The sequence below is a fragment of the Rhinoraja longicauda genome, chromosome 15 (assembly GCF_053455715.1).
Source record: "Rhinoraja longicauda isolate Sanriku21f chromosome 15, sRhiLon1.1, whole genome shotgun sequence".
Taxonomy (NCBI): Eukaryota; Metazoa; Chordata; class Chondrichthyes; order Rajiformes; family Arhynchobatidae; genus Rhinoraja; species Rhinoraja longicauda.
Window position 1 is genome coordinate 28,297,631 of NC_135967.1, and position 23,345 is coordinate 28,320,975.

At 40.7% G+C, this 23,345-nt stretch overlaps 2 protein-coding genes across 8 annotated transcripts in view; one reads left to right on the plus strand and one right to left on the minus strand.

Annotated features, from left to right (window-relative positions):
* Positions 1-1,802: 1,802 nt before the first annotated feature.
* Positions 1,803-10,724, plus strand: cetn2 (centrin, EF-hand protein, 2). 3 transcript variants are annotated; one of them, XM_078412375.1, is made up of 5 exons: positions 1,804-1,904; positions 5,098-5,256; positions 5,769-5,897; positions 6,723-6,860; positions 7,662-10,724. In XM_078412375.1, exons 1-5 carry the CDS (start codon positions 1,893-1,895, stop codon positions 7,749-7,751), a joined length of 528 nt encoding a protein of 175 aa, XP_078268501.1. In that variant the 5' UTR covers positions 1,804-1,892; the 3' UTR covers positions 7,752-10,724. The 3 variants fall into 3 exon arrangements, with proteins under 3 accessions (XP_078268504.1, XP_078268501.1, XP_078268502.1); XM_078412376.1 differs by having other exon boundaries at positions 1,827-1,904; positions 5,076-5,256; XM_078412378.1 differs by lacking the exon at positions 5,098-5,256 and having other exon boundaries at positions 1,803-1,904.
* An 8,787-nt stretch (positions 10,725-19,511) lies between these two features.
* Positions 19,512-23,345, minus strand: part of LOC144600602 (ecto-NOX disulfide-thiol exchanger 2-like) — a 155,560-nt gene continuing 151,726 nt past the window's right edge. For all 5 annotated transcript variants that reach the window (XM_078412382.1, XM_078412379.1, XM_078412380.1 and 2 more), the window contains one exon: positions 19,512-23,167. In XM_078412382.1, the coding sequence (XP_078268508.1) occupies positions 23,030-23,167 (138 nt within the window). In that variant the 3' untranslated portion in view covers positions 19,512-23,029. The remainder of the gene's footprint in view (positions 23,168-23,345) is intronic.

The window sequence follows — 23,345 nt, forward strand, 5'->3', positions numbered from 1 at the left end:
TTTGGTAAATGATCAGTGAACATTCCAACTTTCAAATTTAGATTAGATCACATGGAATACAAGGTGAGCTATACAATTGGATTTGAGGAAGGAGTCAAATGGTACTTGTGGAGAAAATAACTCAGCTGGTCAGACAGCATCCCTGGAGAACATGGACATGTGACGTTTCAGGCCAGGATCCTCCTTCGGAGAGGTTTTTTTTCTGATGGGAGTAGTGACCAGTAATTGTCACAGGGGTCCGTGCTGGGTAGACTATTGTTTGTTACCTCTATCAACAATTTGAAATGACAAGGTATTTATTCACAAAATGCTGGAGTAACTCAGCAGGTCAGGCAGCATCTCAGGAGAGAAGGAATGGGTGACGTTTCGGGTCAAGACCCTTCTTAAGACTGATGTCAGGGGGGCGGGACAAAGGAAGGATATAGGTGGAGACAGGAAGACAGTGGGAGATCTGAGAAGGGGGAGGGGAAGAGAGGGACAGAGGAACTATCTAAAGTTGGAGAAGTCAATGTTCATACCACTGGGCTGCAAGCTGCCCAGGCGAAATATGAGGTGCTGTTCCTCCAATTTCCGGTGGGCCTCACTATGACACTGGAGGAGGCCCATGACAGAAAGGTCAGACTGGGAATGGGAGGGGGAGTTGAAGTGCTCGGCCACCGGGAGATCAGTTTGGCCAATGCGGACCGAGCGCAGGTGTTGAGCGAAGCGATCGCCGAGCCTGCGTTTGGTTTCGCCGATGTAAATAAGTTGACATCTGGAGCAGCGGATGCAATAGATGAGGTTGGAGGAGGTGCAGGTGAACCTCTGTCTCACCTGGAAAGACTGTTTGGGTCCTTGGATGGAGTTGAGGGGGGAGGTAAAGGGACAGATGTTGCATCTCGTGCGGTTGCAGGAGAAAGTGCCCGGGGATGGGGTGGTTTGGGTAGGAAGGGACTTGAAATGACAATGTAGTTAATAGCAACAGGGACTGAATGCTCAGTCTTTTTCGCCAGGGTAGAGGAATCTAATCTTAGAGTGCGTAGGTTTAAGGTATTAGGGGAGAGATTTAAGAGGAACCTCAGGGGCATTCTTTTTTAATTCAAATCATAGTCTGAAGTTATCTGAAGTTGGCGATTTATTTTAAACCTCCACTGTCTGCAGATTTTGGGATTATCAAACCAAATAATTAGCCAGGTTCGGAACTCTAAAAGCAAATAAAAAACAGAATTCTACCAAACTGGAATCCGGTCTGAAGACATTATGGCGAAAAGTCCTAACCTCTAATACCATCCTACTCTCGACTTCTGCTCCATCACATTCTCCGCTTTGACTCTGCTCTCACATTCGTCTCACCACAAAATCGCTGACACAATGATCCATTTTTGTCATTTAATCACATCGTTTCCCTCTCCCCTGACTCTCAGCCTGAAGAAAGGTCTCGACCCGAAATGTCACCCATTCCTTCTCTCCAGAGGTGCTGCCTAATCAGATGTGCAGCACTTTGGTCAACGTGGGTTGTTTTTAAATGTGCTATACAAATAAAATTGACTTGACTCCAGCATTTTGTGTCTGTCTTCACTAATACAATGGTCTATTTTTGTCCATTTAATCGCCAGCTCCGGGAACCATCCTCGGTGATGAATTGGTTGCACACAATGCGGACCAACCAGGGTGGAGGTGACTGCAGGCACCATCCAAGCAAGGCTGTGGGAAGCAGACAGAGGCGGGATGTGCGGTGTGATTGGCTGTGGACCTGGACAAATTGTCCGCAGCCGGGGGTGATTGGTGGAGCCGAGAGGCGGCTGCGCTGTGATTGGCCGCGCCGTTGTTATAGTGCTCCACTTTAGAGTTGTGCTGTTTGATACAACGAGTGGGCGTTGTAATATCATTGTACTTTGCTTAGAGGGTGCGAAATGGCTACAAAGGTAAGTGGCGACCTCCCCGCTGCCCGTGCTCCGGTCCCGATGTGTCAGTGTGTTGGGAGGAAAGTCCAAGTGTCTGTCAGTGAGTCGCCGGCACCTGGTGGACAATCCGTGGGGGAAGCGGGACAGAGGCTGGGAGTGGGGGACTTGCATGGAAATTGTGAATCAAAGATGATAACAGTAGAGCGACACAATTTTTAGGATGGACGGAGGAGGTGAATGTCGAGCATTATTTTTAAAAAAGACAAAATTGGATAAATGCAGCCACCAGCCTCTATTTAATAGGTGTGGCAGCATCTTTGGAGAAAATGGATTGGGGACGCTTCGGGTCGGGACCCTTCTTCAGTCTGAAGAGGTCTTCAGACTGATGGGTCGCCACCTGAAATATCACCTATCCTTTATCTTCAGAGATGCTGTCTGGCCCGATGAGTTACTCCAGCATGTTGTGCCTATCTTTGGTGTAAACCAGCATTTGCGGTTCATTTTTATTTCATTTTATTATTAGCCTCTGCTTAATGTTAGCTAAACGGTTCTTGGATATGGTTCTGCATTTTCCCTTTGCCCTTTCTTTCTTCATTTCCCCATTCACTCCCGTCAATCGGACCTGTTGAGGAAACATGGACAGTAAGGAGGCTTTAATCTGATGTGTTTATAGAAATCAATGATGTACAGAGCAGTTCCCTTCCTTTGAATCATTTTTCACATAGAAGGATAAGAGTTAAACTATTAATTACACACCAGGTCCAACACCAGTTGAACTGCTGTGTAATGCACAGATTACCAGTCATAGGCACGTTACTGATCTAAGAACTACAATGAGACGAATAACTATTTAATCTTTTGTTGCGGGATGTATGTTGATGAGAAATTCTGCTCCTGTACCTTGAATTACATGAGACCTTTTACATTCATTAATCTGACCATGTGCGATTGGTTAAACATGTCACCCAAAAGTAGACGCTCTAACAATGGTGTAGATTATTATAGATATAAAATGAAAAAAAGATTGAAATAGATTTTTAAAATATAGCTTAAAATATTCCTGCAGCTTTTGGAAATCTGAACTGTCTTAGGATGGAATCCAGCGTCTGTGGAAAGAGAAATAGAATTAATCTTTTAGGCCTGTGATTATTCCTCAGAACCTCCTCCATTCTGATGAAAGATCATAGACTAGAGATGTTCCCATTATTGCTTTCCCCACAGATACCTCCTGACTTGCAGAGTATTGCCAGCATTTTTTTTGGTTTTTATTTCATATTAATATAGAACTTTAAAATAATTAACTTATTAACTTATGGATCATAATCATTAGTCCATTAGATATATGACATAGGAGCAGAATTAGGCCATTTGGCCCATCGCGTCTCTCCACCATTCGATCACGGCTGATCTATGTTTCCCTATCAACCCCATTCTCCTGCCTTCCCCCCACCAATTTACATGCCAAAATATGTGCCAAAATCTAATAACTAATAATTATTGTTACTTAATAGAAGTTACTCATGTATGCACACATGCACAGTGGCATTTATATTCTATGGATATTTTGTTGTGCCATTTATCTTTCATCGTCCAATTATCATAAGCCCAGTTACATGTTTATTTTATAGATAAGTGGTACAACAGAATACAGGTAATTGCTAAGAATAAATTATGTTACTGGCATTTCTTTAACACTAGTAGTCCAAGATGTGACGTTAATAGGCTTCCATTATTAATCAGTTTCATGAGTGATTTCAGAAGGCAAATGTACTGCTAGTCACCTCCAATATCAGTCACTATTGACTAAGACAATTTAATCTATTGAGGTGTGACGTCAAATTTTATCGAAAATAATTGTGTAAACTGTCTTTGGAAGTACGGCTATAAGGTTTTCTGTACTGACTTGGAATCATAGAGCACAGAAATGGGCCATTCAGCCCATTGAATCCACACTATCAAGCACCCACACACATTAATCACATTTTATTCCCCCACATACACTCATCTGCACACCAGGAGCAAATTACAGTGGCCAACTTCCACATTTTTGGGATGTTGGAGAAAGCCCATCTGTTCACAGAAAGACCATGTAAACTTCATACAGGTAGCAATAAGTCACAGGAGTTTTCCAAAGTTTGACGGATGTTTTTCAACTTGAAGTGCTAACTTTGTTTCACATTTCACAGCTGCTGCCTGAACTGCTAAGTATTTTCAGCACTCTTTGCTTTTGTTTCAGATTTAATGATTAAACCTTGTTCCTGGGAGGGAAAAAAGTCTCACTCTCTGCCTCCTATACTTGTTAAAGTAAAATCTCTTCTTTCACGTATGAATAGTATCCTTGTAGTATTTCCAACTTCAAGAGTAGCAATCTTCTCAATGCAGAAGTATTGTAGGGAGAGTACTTGCACAAACATTCTATAAAATTGTTCTGTGTATTGACATGTTCCTGGAATACAAAATTGAATATTTAGTTCTCAATTTCTCCATGAGGATTTGAAAATTGCAAGTTGAACATCACTTGGTGTCTGCCCAAGGAACCATTGAAACAGTCATTTGTTTCTTTGTATCACATAATCAAGGACCGGCAGTGCGAAGTGTAGATGGAGTCAATTGCTGGGTAGTCTGGTTTTTGTGCTAGACTGGGCTACATTACAACTCTGCAATTTCTTCTGGTTTTGGGTAGAGCTGTTCCCAAACCAAGCTGTCACGCAATAGATGGGGCATCTTGGTCTGCTTGGATGAGCTGGCCCAAGGGTGTGTTTCTGTGCTGTATGACTCTTCATGTGTCTTCACCCCTATTGCCCCCTTTCATAGACGCATGACATTAAATTTGAAACGATCATCTTTGGTTTAAAATATTTGACGCCTAATTCCTATTGTTTGTGACTTCCTCGTGCCCAATGATATTCTGTTCAGAAACTCTCCATTCTCAGTGCAGGTTCTCCCTCACTGCTCCACCATTCGTGAGCCTGCTATTGACGTCTTGGAATCTTCCACTGCCATTTCTTCAATTCTTCTTTAAAACCTTCCTTTAAAAACTCAGACACAACCGAGCTCATTGTCTCTTAATTTTCCTGCATTCATATTTTGAATCTTTCGTTTGCCTATATGAAAGGAATTTTAGGAATGTCACTTGCTGATATTTACAGAGATGATTGCTAACATTGAAAATTCATTTTTCTAATTTTAAAGAAATCATGTTGCAATGTTGCAGACCCCCATCTATAAAAAAATACCTTTGAGTGCAACAGCACAGAGGAAAAAACCTGGACCCAAACCAGAAATTACTGAAGATCAAAAGCAGGAAATAAGAGAAGCATTTGATCTGTTTGACACAGATGGTACGGGATCTATTGAAGTAAAAGAATTAAAGGTATAAAACGTATACACCCATTTTATTTCCAGTTGGTTTCTTGGTCCAGGGAGTAATTATCATTGCCATTGGCGGGTCATTGTCTTGTATGAATGCTGTTTTCACTTGCAAACTGAACTTTATACAGTGATGCATCTAGGCAACTTGTGAACCATTTATACCAGAGCTGAGTTTATTAGAGTTTATTACTGGTCAGGAAAAATGTTTATCCACATTGATTTAATATCCATGGTGAATTTAATCAAAGAAATGTATTGCTGAACTGAGAGCCCCAGCAATAACATTAATTGCTCCTCATCAATTCTTGTTCTGGGCAATAAATCAATAAACAATAACCTGTACTTTCTTTGTTACTATGCTGAATTTTCAACAAAGTACTAATGTTTGGTTGTTGAATAGATGCATTTGGCTGAACTTGTGCAGTTATGCAGAAATGCCCCATCACATAATTGTTTGGCACTGTTCGTTTGACTACAACAAATACCTGACTATTTTTCCTACTTAATTTCCAGGTTGCAATGAGAGCTTTGGGATTTGAACCCAAGAAAGAAGAAATAAAGAAGATGATTTCAGAAATTGATAAGGAAGGCACTGGGAAGATTGACTTTAATGAATTTTTAGCTGTGATCACACAAAAGATGGTAACTTCACCCCGAAGAGAGCTTTGTTGCATCCTTTCTAAACAAAAACACCTATGGTTTGGAAAACATTATAGTCTGGTCCTTAAACTTGGGTTTTGCTTGAGCAATATACAAGAACATAACACGAAGGAGCAGGAACAGGACATTTGGTCCCTGAAAACTCTTCCACCCAATAAGATAATCGGTGATTAGATCTCACTTCAAATTTTCTCTCCTTCCTGTTCCCATGACTCTTGACATTCAGAAAATCTATCAGATCTTTGAATATACTTATTAATTTGGCCAACACAACTGTTTGGAATAGTGAATTCCAAAAATTCCATGAAATTCCTTTTATTTCCAACTTAAATAGGCAATTTCTTCTTCCAGTTGTAGGTTTTACTTTGAGGGTAAACATTTTCTCAGCATGTTCCCTATGAAACCTACAATGTAAAGTCTTTGATATCTTTCTTACTATCTCTTCCACAAATAACTGATTAATCCCACCGAGCCACCAGGAGGAATAGTGGGAGGTAATCTGGAGCATCTTAATCTATGTCATCACAGAAGTTTTCATTGGGCCCATTCTGCATCATAGAAGAGGAGAGTTAACTTCATGGACTTATGTAGGGTATATTTCCTTATTAGCATGACCTATCGTTAAATTTTTTGCAATCTGTAGAAATGCAACTGTTTTTGCATTAGTCTTCTATTAATCCCACTTGAACAGAATTTTAACTTCTGTGTAACAGTAAAATGCCTGGATTTCTTGACTGATCCATGGCAATTATTTGTGGCTGTAACAAAAAAATTAAACGGACATTTTTTCACTTATTGATTTTCCAGGCTGAGAAAGATACAAAGGAGGAAATTTTGAAAGCCTTTCGGTTGTTTGATGATGATGAAACTGGGCGAATCTCATTCAAAAACCTGAAACGTGTGGCAAAGGAACTTGGAGAAAACCTTACCGATGAAGAGTTACAGGTGAATTTCTTAGATGACTGAAAAACGAAAAGACATCCTTGCATAGTGCCTTTTACATTCTGTAGTGTTCCAAAGCTCTGTACAAGCAATTAATGAATGTTTGAATACAATTACTGAGCCACAGGAAAGAATGGCAGCCAATGTGACATTACGAGGTCTCTCAAAAATAAACTTAGCCGATTACCTTGTTTGTTTATTCTGGTGCTGTCAGGCAAACTCAGGTGAATGGACAGTGTGTATGGCAAATTCCCTGATTTCTTTGGAAAAATACCACATTATTTGTTTCACGGACTCAAATTATTGTCTGATCAGGAAGATTGATCTAAACATTTCTAATTGATCTCTGTACCAATCAAAGAATGTGTTACCTTTTCATGTTACCTATTCAGGGTTTCAGAAGGAATATAGTGCAGATTCATCAGACTGTTACAAGCTCTGTTAATTAGGTGGTGACGAGGTTTACCTAGAGAAATCTGAAAGTTAAGTTATGATTTGAATAACCTTTTGAGATTTTGAAATAAATTGATAGAGAACCTTTTTGCCACTGACAGAGGGGTTTAAAACTTTTGCATTAAAACCAGGCTGTTTAAGAGAGATATCAGAAAACTTTCTTGCTACCACATATAAAAAAACTGATAATTTTGAAATCGATGTCAGTTTTTATTTCACTTGGATTCTGTTCAAATACCAACCAGCTGCGATCAGATTTTTACACGTGTCAATAGCAATATTTGTGGCTCGGTTTCCATGATGTTATTTTTGAACATCTGCCCTTTTTTCACCCCCCCCCCGTGTGCACAGGAAATGATTGATGAAGCAGATCGAGATGGAGATGGAGAAGTGAATGAGCAAGAATTCCTTCGAATAATGAAAAAGACAAGTTTGTACTGATGTACCAATCTATGCACGTCATGTATTTTACATGTATGCATGCCACATGTTTATAAGCTTTAAAGCATGCTTATTGAACAGGGAAATGGGTAAAGGCAACTAACCTAACGTATGTATGTATGTATGAAAGACAATGACTGAATGATGGCAAACAAAACAAGGTGGGCTGCTAATTAAATGTAATAGATGGGGGGGGGGGGGGGGGGGAGAGGAGAGGGTAAAGAGATTATTAAAGATTTGATTTTTATGGGTTTTAAAAGTAATTTTAAGAAAAATTCTACTTTTGAAGCTATAATAAACAAGCACCTTAATGCTGCTACCGATTTTTGTGAAGCATCTTTCACGTCCAGATTGCCTACTTTCGAAGAAACTTATGGCAATTGTTAAACTTTATTGATGTGTAGACTGATGTATTGATTGATTGATTTAACCTTTCTTTATTCTGGACTAGATACCCAGATTGAGAATTATTTATTTTGCACACTTAAATAAACATCAACAATCAGAAGATACATCAGAGCATTTTTTAAAAAGAGATGGGACAATTATTTATTGGGAAAAGATTTGCTGTATGAATTTTGCTGACCAACTTGTCTAAAGATTATAGATCATAGATATTCAAGTAGCTGTGACACAAATGGAAATAGATAAAAATTGTCGCTGAGATTAAAGGTAATTTTAATCCCCAAACAGCTGGTTTTGAGTAGCGTTTAAACATTTTCATGTATAGGAAAATAACTGCAGATGCTGGTTCAAATCGAAGGTAGACACAAAATGCTGGAGTAACTCAGCAGGTCAGGCAGCATCTCAGGAGAGAAGGTGACTTTCGGATCGAGACTCTATTTCAGACTGATGTCAGGGGAGGGGGCGGGACAAAGATAGGATGTAGTAGGAGACAGGAAGACAGTGGGAGAACTGGCAAAGGGGGAGGGGAAAGAGAGGGACAAGGGAACTATCTGAAGTTAGAGACGTCAATGTTCATACTGCTGGGGTGTAACCTGCCCAAGCGAAATATGAGATGCTGTTCCTCCAATTTGCACTGGGCCTCAATATGACAATGGAGGAGGTCCATGACAGAAAGGTCAGACTGGGAGTGGGAGGGGGAGTTGAAGTGCTGAGCCACCAGGAGATCAGGTTGGTTAAGGCGGAATGAGCAAAGGATCGCCAAGCCTGCGTTTGGTCTCGCCGATGTAGAGAAGTTGACATCTGGAACAGCGGATACAATAGCTGAGGTTGGAGGAGGTGCAGCTGAACCTCTGCCTCACCTGGAAAGAATGTTTGGGTCCTTGGATGGAGTCGAGGGGGGAGGTAAAGGGACAGGTGTTGCATCTCCTGTGGTTGCAGGGAAAAGTACTTGGGAAGGAGTGGTTTGGGTGGGAAAGGCCAAGTGAACCAGGGAGTTATGGAGGGACTCGCCCCCTTCCACTCGTCCCTTCCCACCCAAACCAACCCCTCCCCAGCGCAAATTGGAGGAACAGCATCTCATATTTCGCTTGGGCAGTTTACACCCCAGCGGTATGAACATTAACTTCTCTAACTTGGTGAATGGGAATGCTGGAAGGACTTCTGTGCCAAATTATTTTTTTTACCCCATTCTGTGGATGGAAAAATGGCAACATACTTTCAAGTTAGAAAGCTGTGTGACGGAGCAGAACCAGCATATATTTGTCCAAATTGGAACCACCAGTGGTAGGTTTAGGAGATGCTATGTAATTAACTTGAGATTTTGTAGATTGCATACAAATAATGGTTAGACTGGTGGGTGTGATGTCTGTCAAATTCTACATAAATATTGTTGGAGTTGTATTCATCTAAGAAACTGGAGATTATTGTACCATATTATTGCCTTGCACCTTGTAGATAATGGAAATAGTTTGGAATTTTCATTACTTGACTGACTCACTGCAGGATACTCAACATGTCCTTGTAATGATTATTTGTGAGGTTGGTCTATTTGGGAATCGTGACTCTCAGAATGCTGATGGTGGGAAATTAAATGATGCTGACGTCAAGGACAAGTTGACTCTCCCTTACTGGAAATGATCAATGCCTGGTGTTTGCGCAGTGCAAGTGTGACTTGTGGCCAATCGGACTCTCCCTGAAGATCATTCATAAAGCAGATGAAGATGGCTGAGTCTATAACCTTGCCCTGTGGAAATCCTCCAGGGATTGTTCTGGGGTAAATAATTTTGGAGTAAACCAACCACCAACATCTTTCTTTTGAAGTTGGTACAAGTTCAGGCTGTGGAGTATTTTATTCTCCTAACAAATTTTACCAGGGTTCCCTGATGTCGTGTTTGGTCAAATAAAGTTTGATATCTAGGGCAGTCATGCAAAGTGGAAATCAGTCCTAGAATCTCACTTTCTTTTACCTTGTTGGACCAAGACTGCCATAATTTGAGAAGCCCAGTAGCGTTGGTAAATGCAGGGATTGGGACTTTGAAACACCAGGTCAATTGCTCTTCAGACTTGTTTGTGACATAAAACATTGTTTTTCAGTCATGGAAAACACCCAAATGATTCAAATGACAAACTATTTTTTTAAAATGAAATGATTTTAAGACAGACCAAAATAATGACAAATTGTATGCTATCTCTGATAATTTAGGTTTTTTACGTCCTTGCCATTTTTCGCCTCCAGGCATGCCTGGCATCTTGTCCAGGTGAATGTGTTGTATTTAATGCCACACCTTTTGGCCTTTTATCTCCTCAATCTCTAGTGCCCTTCCAAGTAGGCTTTTTGCACCATCTTCTTTGAGGATTGCACAGAAGTTCAATAAGTAGCTGTCAGAAATATGTAGATCTACAATGTATTATGTGAAGGAAAAGACCTGACAAAGACCCGACCTGAAAGGGGCGTGGCTGTGTTCTGCAGCTGCGGCTCACCGGCAGTCTCTCTGTCTTTTTTTTTGTTTTTTTGTCTATTGTCATCATTTAATGTATGTTTTGATTTATTTTTAACTCTGTATATGTGGGGGGTGGGGGTGGGGGAAACCTTTTTTCTAATCTCCTCCTCAACGGAGATGCGACCTTTACCGTGTCATGTCTCCGTTCGCGCTACGGCCTAACATCGTGAGTCGGCGGCCTCCAACTGGGATCGACCTTGAAGACTCCGGTCGCAGGGCCTGGACTTACCATCTCGGAGGCTTCGGCCGTGGGCCCTGCAGACCGCAGCATCGGGAGCTCGCAGGTCCCTGGCTGGCGACCGGCTTTCGGGAGCTCCAGCCGTAGCAGCTTCGACCGCCCCGAAGCGCGAGGTACGATCGACCCGCTCGCAGGCCCTTCATCGCCCTGCGTGGCCTGGCCGCGGCACTTTCCATCGCCCGGTGGGGGCTCAGGACTTTCATCAGCCTGCTCGGCTCGGCCCTAGGACTTTCCATCGCCCGGTGGGGGCTTCAAAAAGTTGGGAGCCTCGATCACCTCGTGGCACCACGGGAGAAGAATGAGGAGGAGATAAGACTTTTCTTTGCCTTCCATCACAGTGAGGGTGTGCCTGGAGCAATCACTGTGATGGCTGTTTGTGTTATAAATTGTATCTGTGTGTCCTGTGCTTTGTGTTGTATACTGCCGGACCCTGACGTGAGAGGACGCTGGCGCTGTTTATTCGCCGCTTCTCCGTTAGGATAGTTTGTCTGTTTGTTTTTATGTTATGATTGTTTTTGTAAAGCGCTTTGAGCTTCTGGTAAGGCGCTATATAAAATAAATGCTTATTATTATTATATTATAAAGTATGAAAATGTTAGTCCAAACAGTCCATTTTTGGTTGGCGTGGGCAAAATTAGCCAAGTGGTTCCAATATGTACTGAGAATTTCTATGATTTACCCAGATCCTGTAATAAACCCTCTCTGATGTCCTATCCAATCTTACGACAGCACAACATTCATCCTCATATTTTTGTTCGCACTCAATGGACCAACTTGATCGACCTCCATGCATGACAAGCCTCAGGTTGGCCGAGTCCATCGTCTCTACTCCAAGATACTATTTGGTTCTCTTCCCACTACTGTAGTGATCATGAAATCCATTTATTCCAGGCTGTAGCCTGTACCCTGACATGGACCTGAACCTGTAGGAACCCTGTGTTCTTTCTGGAGATCAGTTCACTAAGATTCACTGGCAGGAGGTGGCTCCAGGTTTAAGCCAGTTCCATGTAGATATAAAGTGAGAATTTCCAATGTCCACAGTAAATTTATGTCATAACTTCTCCACATTGGAGATTCCTTGCAGGTGCCAAAGACTCTATAGGAAGTAGTGTTTCAGCCCACTTGGCAGTTTCTATCAGAACAATTCAGCCTTGTTCCAAATAATCCCTCTTTTCCTTGCAATATTCTGAAACAATTTAAGCAATGATTCAAGAACATGTAAAATATATTGATAATTCTGAGGAAAAACTGATGATCCAAATTGAGTTGGGCAGGAAGAGAATCTCTGCACGGTGTGGCAGATGAGATGTGATTGGATGATGACAGGCAATGTGAAAGGAATCCTGGATTAGCAATTTCTAAGATCAAAGCCTCAATCTCTTGCTTTTTATATTTTGTGTAACTAGTTTTATTTGCACAGAGGAAATCTGGTTGTTCTAATTTATTCAACATTTTCTTACTTGTTACATTGTTTACTCCCAATGTCCTAGGGGGAGTGTTTGCTAGTGCTGTCGGGGAGGATTTAAACTAATGTGGCGGGGGAGGGAGCTGGAGCAGAGAGACAGGGGTGTAAAATGAGGGTAGAAGCAACAGGTAGCAAGGTGAAAAGTAAAAGTGGCAGGCAGACAAATCCAGGGCAAAAATCAAAAAGGGCCACTTTTCAACATAATCGTACAAGGGGTAAGAGAGTTGTAAAAACAAGCCTGAAGGCTTTGTGTCTCAATGCAAGGAGTATACGTAATAAGGTGGATGAATTAAATGTGGAGATAGTTATTAATGATTATGATATAGTTGGGATTACGGAGACATGGCTCCAGGGTGACCAAGGCTGGGAGCTCAACATCCAGGGATATTCTATATTCAGGCGGGATAGACAGAAAGGAAAAGGAGGTGGGGTAGCGTTACTGGTTAGAGAGGAGATTAAAGCAGTGGAAAGGAAGGACATTAGCTTGGAGGAAGTGGAATCGATATGGGTAGAGCTACGAAACACTAAGGGGCAGAAAACGCTAGTGGGAGTTGTGTACAGGCCACCTAACAGCAGTAGGGAGGTTGGGGATGGCATCAAGCAGGAAATTAGAAATGCATGCACTAAAGGCGCAGCAGTTATAATGGGTGACTTCAATCTACATATAGATTGGGTGAACCAAACTGGCAGGGGTGCTGAGGAAGAGGATTTCTTGGAATGTTTGAGAGATGGTTTTCTAAACCAACATGTCGAGGAACCAACGAGAGAACAGGCCATTCTAGACTGGGTATTGAGTAATGAGGAAGGGTTAGTTAGCAGTCTTGTTGTGCGAGGCCCCTTGGGCAAGAGTGATCATAATATGGTAGAGTTCTTCATTAGGATGGAGAGTGACAAAGTCGATACAGAAACAAGTGTTCTGAACTTAAAGAAAGGTAACTTTGAGGGTATGAGGCGTGAATTGTCCAAGATAGACTGGCGATTGATGCTGAAGGGGTTGACGGTGGACATGCAATGGAAGGCATTTAAAGGTCGCATGGATGAACTACAACAAGTGTTCATCCCAGTTTGGCAAAAGAACAAACCAGGAAAGGTAGTGCATCCGTGGCTAACAAGGGAAATCAAGGATAGTATTAAAACAAAAGATGAAGCATACAGATTAGCCAGAAAAAGTAGCATACCAGAGGACTGGGAGAAATTCAGAGTCCAGCAGAGGAGGACAAAGGGCTTAATTAGGAAAGGGAAAATAGATTATGAGGGAAAACTGGCAAGGAACATAAAAACAGACTGCAAAAGCTTTTATAGATATGTCAAGAGAAAAAGATTAGTTAAGGCAAATGTAGGTCCCTTGCAGTCGGAAACAGGTGAATTGATCATAGGGAACAAGGAGATGGCAGACCAATTGAACAAATACTTTGGTTCTGTCTTCACTAAGGAAGACATAAACCGTCTGCCAGAAATAGCGGGGGACCGGGGGTCTAAAGAGATGGAGGAACTGAGGGAAATCCAGGTTAGTTGGGAAGTGGTGTTGGGTAAATTAAATGGATTAAAGGCAGATAAATCCCCAGGGCCAGATAGGCTGCATCCCAGAGTGCTTAAGGAAGTAGCCTCAGAAATAGTGGATGCATTAGTGATAATTTTTCAAAACTCTTTAGATTCTGGAGTAGTTCCTGAGGACTGGAGGGTAGCTAATGTAATCCCACTTTTTAAAAAGGGAGGGAGAGAGAAAACGGGGAATTATAGACCAGTTAGCCTAACATCGGTAGTGGGGAAAATGCTAGAGTCAGTTATTAAAGATGTGATAGCATTACATTTGGAAAGTGGTGAAATCATCGGACAAAGTCAGCATGGATTTACCAAAGGCAAATCATGTCTGACGAATCTTATAGAATTTTTCGAGGATGTAACTAGTAGAGTGGATAAGGGAGAACCAGTCGATGTGTTATATCTGGACTTTCAGAAGGCCTTCGACAAGGTCCCACATAGGAGATTGGTGTACAAACTTAAAGCACACGGTATTGAGGGTTCAGTGTTGAGGTGGATAGAAAATTGGTTGGCGGACAGGAAGCAAAGAGTAGGAATAAACGGGTCCTTTTCGGAATGGCAGGCAGTGACTAGTGGGGTACCGCAAGGCTCAGTGCTGGGACCCCAGTTATTTACAGTGTATATTAATGATTTGGACGAGGGAATTGAATGCAACATCTCTAAGTTTGCGGATGACACGAAGCTGGGTGGCAGTGTTAGCTGCGAGGAGGATGCTAGGAGGCTGCAGAGTGACTTGGATAGATTAGGCGAGTGGGCAAATGCATGGCAGATGCAATATAATGTGGATAAATGTGAGGTTATCCACTTTGGCAGCAAGAACAGGAAAGCAGAGTATTACCTGAATGGTGACCGATTGGGAGAAGGGGAGATGCATCGTGACCTGGGTGTCATGGTGCACCAGTCATTGAAAGCAAGCATGCAGGTGCAGCAGGCAGTGAAGAAAGCGAATGGTATGTTGGCATTCATAGCAAGAGGATTTAAGTTTAGGAGCAGGGAGGTTCTGCTGCAGTTGTACAGGGCCTTGGTGAGACCGCACCTGGAGTATTGTGTGCAGTTTTGGTCTCCTAACCTGAGGAAAGACGTTCTTGCCTTAGAGGGAGTACAGAGAAGGTTCACCAGATTGATCCCTGGGATGGCGGGACTTACATATGAGGAAAGACTAGATAGACTGGGCTTGTACTCGCTGGAATTTAGAAGACTGAGGGGGGATCTTATAGAAACATATAAAATTCTTAAGGGGTTGGAGAGGCTAGATGCGGGAAGATTGTTCCCGATGTTGGGGGAGTCCAGAACCAGGGGTCACAGCTTTTAGGACCGAGATGAGAAAACATTTCTTCACACAGAGAGTGGTGAGTCTGTGGAATTCTCTGCCACAGAAGGTAGTTGAGGCCAGTTCATTGGCTATATTTAAGAGGGAGTTAGACGTGGCCCTTTTTGCTAAAGGGATCAGGGGGTATGGAGAAAAGGCAGGTACAGGCTACTGAGCTGAATGATCAGCCATGATCATATTGAATGGTGGTGCAGGCTCGAAGGGCCGAATGGCCTACTCCTGCACCTATTTTCTATGTTTCTATGTTTTCTGTGGGGGTGGATATAAGCATTTCTAGATATTTCCAACAATGCAATTGTAAAGAAGCATAGATGTATCAAATAGTAGGAAATGGAAACAGGTTAATTATTTGTACCACAGACTCCCAGCTGATTATTTGAAACCAATAATGATATAGTAAATAAGCTGTTGCATTTTTTTGTTAAGAATCTGCCAATAATTTTACAGACCACTAGAGGGCATTCTTACTGCAGTCTGCGGTCACTGTTGCACGATGTAATGTACAGCAAATCACTTGAACGTACAAATTTAAGTAGGAACCAATATTTCCTCTCAATTTGCTGTTGCACAAAAAAATATAAAATTTCTGAAGAATGCAAGGCAAATTTCAAAATTAACTGTGCACCCAATCTCTTCTCTACCTTTCTGCAGTGGTTGCACCATTCCAAATGGGATTTGAATAGTCTATCAGCCAGCATATACAAGTGCCATACACAACACACAGTTTGCGATAACCTCAGCTAGAGTCTGGTTACAAGGTAAAGAGCGATAAATAGTGGTGATAAAATTAAAGCAGTAACCCCAATATTGTTTTAGTTCCCTGTGTAAATGATATACAATTTAAATAACATTCTCAGTGACATGACTGCAGTTGACCCATTAACCGTTTGACAGTAACTGTTTGTTTTAAAGGCAGAAATTTGCAATCTGAGGTTAAAAAAAAAGAACAATTTAAATCTTTAACTTTAACTCCTCCTAACTGTGACAATTTAACACGGAACAATACAACACAGGAATGTTTTGTGTTGTGTTGAACATGATGCCAAGATAAACCGATCTCATTTGCCTGTACATGATCCATGTTCCTCTATTCCTCACACTTTTATGTACCTATCAAAAAGCCTCTTAAACGCTACAATTGTATCTACCTCCACCACCACCCCCAGGCAATGCGTTCCATGCCCCCACCACACTATGTAAAAAAACTTGCCCCATTAAACTTTCCCCCTCACATCTTAAAGTTATGCTCTCTTGTGTTGGACTCCAGCATTTACCTTATTGTTTATCAATAAGTTTATGGATACATTTTCAATCAATGGCTCCATGTTAAGTTCTAAATCTATTGCCCATTGTCTCGTGCATCCCACTTGGTGATTTGTGATACGGTATTTGACACACTGCACCAATGCTTGAACATCAGATTTATCAGATACTCAAGTCAAAAGATGGAGCCATCTTTATCCTGTGGCCTCCCAACAATTACCTTCCCATGAACAACCGCAGATCTCTTGAGTATGCCTTGCATGAATCAGTCCAATTCCTTCACCCTCATTTTTTAACTGCCTAGAATAGACATCTCAAACTGGTGCTTGGGAAAAAACAAATAAATAACATTGCTTGCCAGCGTTGCCAGGTTTTGAGGGGAACAATTTACACCACATAGTGGCATATGCCATGCTACCTCCTGTATCTTGGAGCTTGTCCTCTTTTCTCTTTGGGGAGGACATATTGGGGTCTGAGGAAACATCACTCTTTGACTGCTAAAACCATTGTATCGTTGAAAAAATGTCCATATTCCCAATTACTTTGAGCTTGTAAATGTACTTTTACAAATGTACTCTTAATCTGAAATGTCAGCATGTGGATGAAAATTCAAGAAACAGCATAGGTCCTGGACAATAACTACCCCTCATTTTCAGTCAGAGTGGTGAAGGTGTGGAATTCTCTGCCTCAGAAGGCAGTGGAGGCCAGTTCGTTGGATGCTTTCAAGAGAGAGCTGGATAGAGCTCTTAAGGATAGCAGAGTGAGGGGGTGTGGGGAGAAGGCAGAAACGGGGTACTGATTGAGAGTGATCAGCCATGATCGCATTGAATGGCGGTGCTGGCTCGAAGGGCTGAATGGCCTACTCCTGCACCTATTGTCTATTGTCTATTGGAAATTAGATGACTTAGTTCTTTCCATATGGCTGTTAACATACAGTACTAAATTTTGGCAACTGTTTTAATTGATTTAGACAATCTGTATTTTAAGATAATTATTCAACCATTAATTGAATTGATATAGTGCAAATTATTTTGTTGCAGTTCATATTGTCCCAAATGCCTTTAAGGTCAATATCAATTGAAGCTTCTACTATCAAATCACCTATGTGGTTTTGACAATTGTGTAGAGTCTATTGTTTATGATAAGAAACCATTTCCTATGAGTATATCTCACTTGTATTTAGTTGGATTCTATGTCATCTTGATTCAGTTGATAGAACATTGCTACGTGGCTGTTTGAGCATGTACCATATGAGCAGGTAAACATTCAATTTAATACTGTGATAGTAATCCATTTTCTGAGGTACCATTCTTGTGTGATGTTTAAATGTTCAAAAATGTTCGAGCCAACATGATTGGCTTCAAAAGGGTAAGATCAAATGGTCCTTCGGACTTTTGCATTTGAACTAGTCAGAGTGGTATAGTGTGGAAACAGGCCCTTCGCCTCTACTCACCCACACTGGCCAACAATGTCCCAGCTACCCTAGACCCACTTGCCTGCACTTGGTCCATAACTCTGCAAACCTGTCCTATCCATGTACCTATCCAACTGTTTCTTAAACGATGGGATAGTCCCCGCCTCAGCTACCTCCTCTGGGAGCTTGTTCCATGCACCCACCACCCTCTATGTAGAAAAAGTTACCCCTCGGATTCCTATTAAATCTTGTCCCCTTCACCTTGAACTTATGTCCTCTGGTCTTCAATTCCCCTACTCTGGGTAAAAGACTGTGCATCTACCCAATCTGTTCCTCTCATGATTTTGTATATCTCAAAAGATCTTCCTTCGTCCTCATACGCTCCATAGAGACCCAGCCTACTCAACCTCTCCCTGTAGCTCACACCCTCTAGTCCTGGCAACATCCTCGTAAATCTTTTCTGAACCCTTTCACCTATAACATGGTGCCCAGAACTGACCACAATATTCTAAATGCGGTCTCACCAACGTCTTATACAACTGCAACATGACCTCCCAAATTCTGTACTCAGTACTCTGACTGATAAAGGCCAAAGTGCCAAAAGCCTTTTTGGCCACCTTATCTACCTGCAATTCGACCTTCAAGGAATCATGGACTTGTACACATAGATGCCTCTGATCTACAACACTACCCAAAGTTCTACTATTTACTGTGTAGGTCCTGCCCTTGTTCAATGTCCCAAAATGCAACACCTCACACTTCTCTGTATTAAATTCTATCAACCATTCCTCCGCCCACCTGGCTAATCGATCCAGATCCTGCAGCAATCGTTCACAACCATCTTCACTATGCAAAACCACTAACTTATGTATCATCAGCAAATTTGCTAATTTTGCCCTGTACGTTCTCATCCAAGTCATTGATGTAAATGACAAACAGTAATGGGCCCAGTACCGAACCCTGTGGCTCACTACTCATCACAGGCCTCCATTCTGAGAAGCAACCTTCCACCATCACCCTCTGCTTCCTTCCATGAGCCATTTTGCTATCCATTCAGCTATCTCTCCTTGGATCCCATGAGATCTAACCTTCCAGAGCAGCCTACCATGCGCACCTTGTCGAACACATTACTAAAGTCCATGTACACATCTACAGCTCTGCCCTCATCAACCTTTTTGCTCACGTCTTCAAAAAAATCAATCAGATTTGTGAGACACGACCTCCCACGTACAAACCCATGCTGACTGTCCCTAATCAGCCCTTGCCCATCCAAATGCCTGTATATCTTATCCCTCAGAATACTCTTCAGTAACTTACCAACTACAGATGTTAAGCTCACCGGCCTCTCGTTCCCAGCATTTTCCCTGCAGCCCCTCTTGAAAAGAGGCACAACATTTGCCACCCTCCAATCCAAACTGTCGAAATGTAGTTTGGATTACCTCTGCTGCATCATTTATGCTACCAGAGAATTAAACACAAGCATTTAATGGATTCTTTAGGTTAGGATTTCTGAAGCAGAAAATATAGTAAGAAACTTTTTTAATCAAATGGAAAGCAAATCTTAGCCATTTCTTTTTTTAATAAAACTTTTCAAAACTCTGCCAATAAATCACAAAACAATTAAAATACAATTTGCTAATTGTAAGGACAAATTGCAAAAGTATGGAGCATACAGGGGAAAAAATAATTCTTCCCGCTTTTAATTTCATTGTAAAGCCACCTGGAAAGAAAAATAAACAAAGTATCCTACTTTATCAGGATGGTCATCAGTCCATGGGCATTAACAATAATTTTATTCTTTTCATATTAGGAAGTTGTTCAAAAACAAATTATCACTAACATTTAATAATAATTTTGGTTGCATAATTGCAAAGGATCTGTAAATTTGTCATTTAGGATATTGTTTAAATAACAATTCAGCGCTCTTCTGTAAATTTAGATAAATGCAAATCTCCTCAGAAACAACTAATTGAATAAAACTGTTACAAATAGGAAAACCGTATAACTTAGTTAATTTGCATTATAGCATTCTTTTCAATTTTCTCGCTTTTTTAAAAGTCCTAACTGAGTCCTGTTTCTACTAGTTCTTCTAGTGTTCATCAACAGGCGTTCTTCAAAAGACACGTCACCCGGTTCATATCATATATGCGCTGTTTCAATCCATTTTCAGAATGATGAAGAAGCCAGCTGGGTTGATTCCAACCAAGCAAGATCAAATGGCACCATTGTGGCCTCAAGACATCCCAAAACCCTTTCTAGCAGTGAAGTACTTTTGAAGTATAATTATTATTGTACCATTAAGATCTAGTAATTAATGGGAGCTGGGCAAGCCCCAAAATAAAGCGGTGAATGACCAATGTAAGATGTTGGTTGAAAATAAATATTGATAAGAAAAATGAAGGAGAGCAAACAGTAGAAAGCACCTGATGGCAAAAGCAAGAAAATACATGCATTTAAAAATGGCTGACCTTTAAAGAAAATCAAAATGTACACTTGAGGGAGCAGGAAATAGAGAGAATTGTTGCAGGGTGGGAATAAGGAGTGAGAAAAGGCTATTGTATTATCAACACTTGGAATGAACAGCCTTTTCTATATTGATGTCTTCATCCAATTCAGTGTAATCCCTTGCATTTTCCAGCAGACATAACTTGGCAGCAGTCAGTAGTGGGCAGATTTTGTCTCTCTTTCCAAGCCCCGAGCCAACAATGCCAATCTCATTTGGCCACGACAAGAGCATAAATTAACTAATTTAACACAGCAGGATTTAGTCTGGAATCTTTTCTCTATTGTTCAGCATCAAACCTTTGCCTTTGTAATAAAGGAACATTTGTCCCTTCACTTGACAAAAAACATTTTCATTTTGCACAACTGAGTAGAACATAAGTAAATATTAAATAATCACTTCATTCAGGTAGTTTGCAAAGGGTGAAGGCTGTTTTCAAATCATTTATGCCCACAGAATAAAGAGGAACTCTTACTGGGAATCTTGAGTTCCTGATATTAATTTGAGATAAATGCCACTGCTCATAAATTATGAGCTATTGCACATGAAATAATGTGGACAACTCACAATGATCTGGAAGACAACATGCAATGCAAACTAACTCTGATTAATAATTAGTTCTATTCTATGCAGTGCCAGCTTGTACCAAATTAAAAACAAGCATTTTTAAGAGGAACACACATCAATGAGCCTATCAGATTTGTTTGAAATCATATTTTAACAGCAGCAGGATGCCATTATCCATCATATTCACAGCGATGGTATACATGTATCAACACATATATAAAGAAACAGCAAGATTAATTCTCATTATAATTTCCCAATATAATTAACAGACATTGTTGTCTAGGTTCTTCACCTGTAGGAACACAGAGTAAACACTCAAGTATTAAAGCTCTGTAAAAATTAATATCTCTAAAAAATACAACTTTTATCAATGCAGTGTAGTTTAGCCTGTACAAACTAGACATTGTCCAAAATGTACTGCTAGATCAATTCCGGACATACAAAGATATTATAACAGGGATGTTATTTGTCACAGATTTGTAATGTAAACAATTCTTTTCACGCTATATTATGTTTGTTGGAAGATACAGTACTTCAGTCCTGAATATATCAACAATGTTCATATTTCACCTTCTTAAAAAATGTCCCAGCACATTCTGCTCCTTTTAACACAAGCATGGAGAATAAACCACACTTTTACATGTTATATTTCATATCATCTGTAATGTGTAGTCAGCAAACATTCATCTTGTTTGCAACCCTCTATACAAGGAGCAGAGTAGGTTTTATTCCATTCAGTTCAGTCCATTGCAAATGTCTTTCCTCATACAGATCAATGACAACAATTGAAGTGAGGGCAAAAGCCATTCACTAATCTTTCAGATATACCTTTGCATATAATGAACTACTTCCATATCCAATGAAATGCAAACCTGTGTTCTCTTATTGTCACAGAGGATCAAATAAGAAAATGTTCTTACACTCTATCATGTTAGAAAACATAAGCTCATCTGAAACCAAGCTCTCTCTGGATGGAAAGGTTGCATGGAATAGTGGCTAGGTCTGCTGTATGTTGCTTGAGCAAATTTTTCCAAATTTGCCACATGCACACATAGGTGGATTTATAGAAGTTTAAACATTACTCTATTGCAGAGCGGCACAGATCAAGTGTTCCAGGTTTAGTGACCTACATTGAATTAGCTGATCTTAGGCAGGCCAGCAATGGTTGCTTTTTATCCCAGTTTCCAGACTAAAAAGAATAAACATGTTCATGTTCAAGTTCATGCTTCCAATCAGTGTTCAGTGATCTTGACGTGAAAATGTAGTTTTGTAGGTGTGATGCAAAACCAAAATTAAGCTATTTCAACTTCACACAAAGAATTTCCACTGAAGTGGAAGAGGGAACTGCCAACGTACCTGATAATGCTTGGAAAATGAGAGCTGAGAAGATGGAAATGGGAAAGGATATGCAGACCTTTCACAGACTGGAATTGAGTCATGGCACAAAATAAATAAAATCAGTCGCTTTGTAACAACAACGTTTTGTTTGCAATCATGGGCTGATGGATAGATACAATATTTGTTCATGCTTTTGCATTCCTACCAGTATTTCAAGAAGATGGAGCAATTGAATCAATAAAAGCAACTATAAATGTGCTAAGAATTTAAAAGAAAACACCCTTTATTTTAGAAAACTTAAAAATAAATATGTATGTATTCTAACCTTGAAATGGATTAGCGAAGAGACACAAGGATCTGATTAACGGAGGGGGCACATGCCTGGGAAAAGAATGCAGATATTTTTTATGGTTGCTTTAATTTCTATGGGCCATGACAATAATTTGACTGATGGTATATTTTCACTTTGAAATCTTCCATTTTCTGGCCAACATTGTGTTATGCAATTATTAATCGCCCAGTCTTTTGGGGCTGATGAGTTCTGTTTAAAAAGTCTGTTTTCCAGATGCAGCTCATATTGCCTGAGGATTTCTCACATTTAAAGTGTCACAGAAATCAACCCTCTTACAAAAAAATAATCTGTTTTCAACTTTAGGCGGAAACAGCAGTGGAGGGTGTACAGTAGTCCTGCGGTCTGAATGATATTATTTTATTAGTTCTGTAGTGTCTTGATTCCATCAAAACCGCTAAACTTCCATCGCTTTTCCAAACTTGCACCGACTCCACTTATTTCCTGCTGGAACACGTGATCTAGTCGCACCATCAGACCTTCTATTTCCCCAGGAGAGATCTGCACAAGGAACACATACAATGTTGCTCAAAAAGTGAGTACATAATCAGAGCCTCCGAGCAACAAAATAATCCCAATCCCATACAACAGCCTGGGCCTTCATGTTTCTATTACAAGGGGACAGAAAAGTTAACTCTCTGTGTCTAGTGAGGTGACGTGATTCTCTTTTTTAGTTTTT

Excerpts from the sequence above, each read along its gene's own strand:
- cetn2 (XM_078412375.1), top strand. Across the intron at positions 5,898-6,722 it reads CTGTGATCACACAAAAGATG|GCTGAGAAAGATACAAAGGA; the intron begins GTAACTTCACCC and ends TTGATTTTCCAG. Across the intron at positions 6,861-7,661 it reads TTACCGATGAAGAGTTACAG|GAAATGATTGATGAAGCAGA; the intron begins GTGAATTTCTTA and ends CCGTGTGCACAG.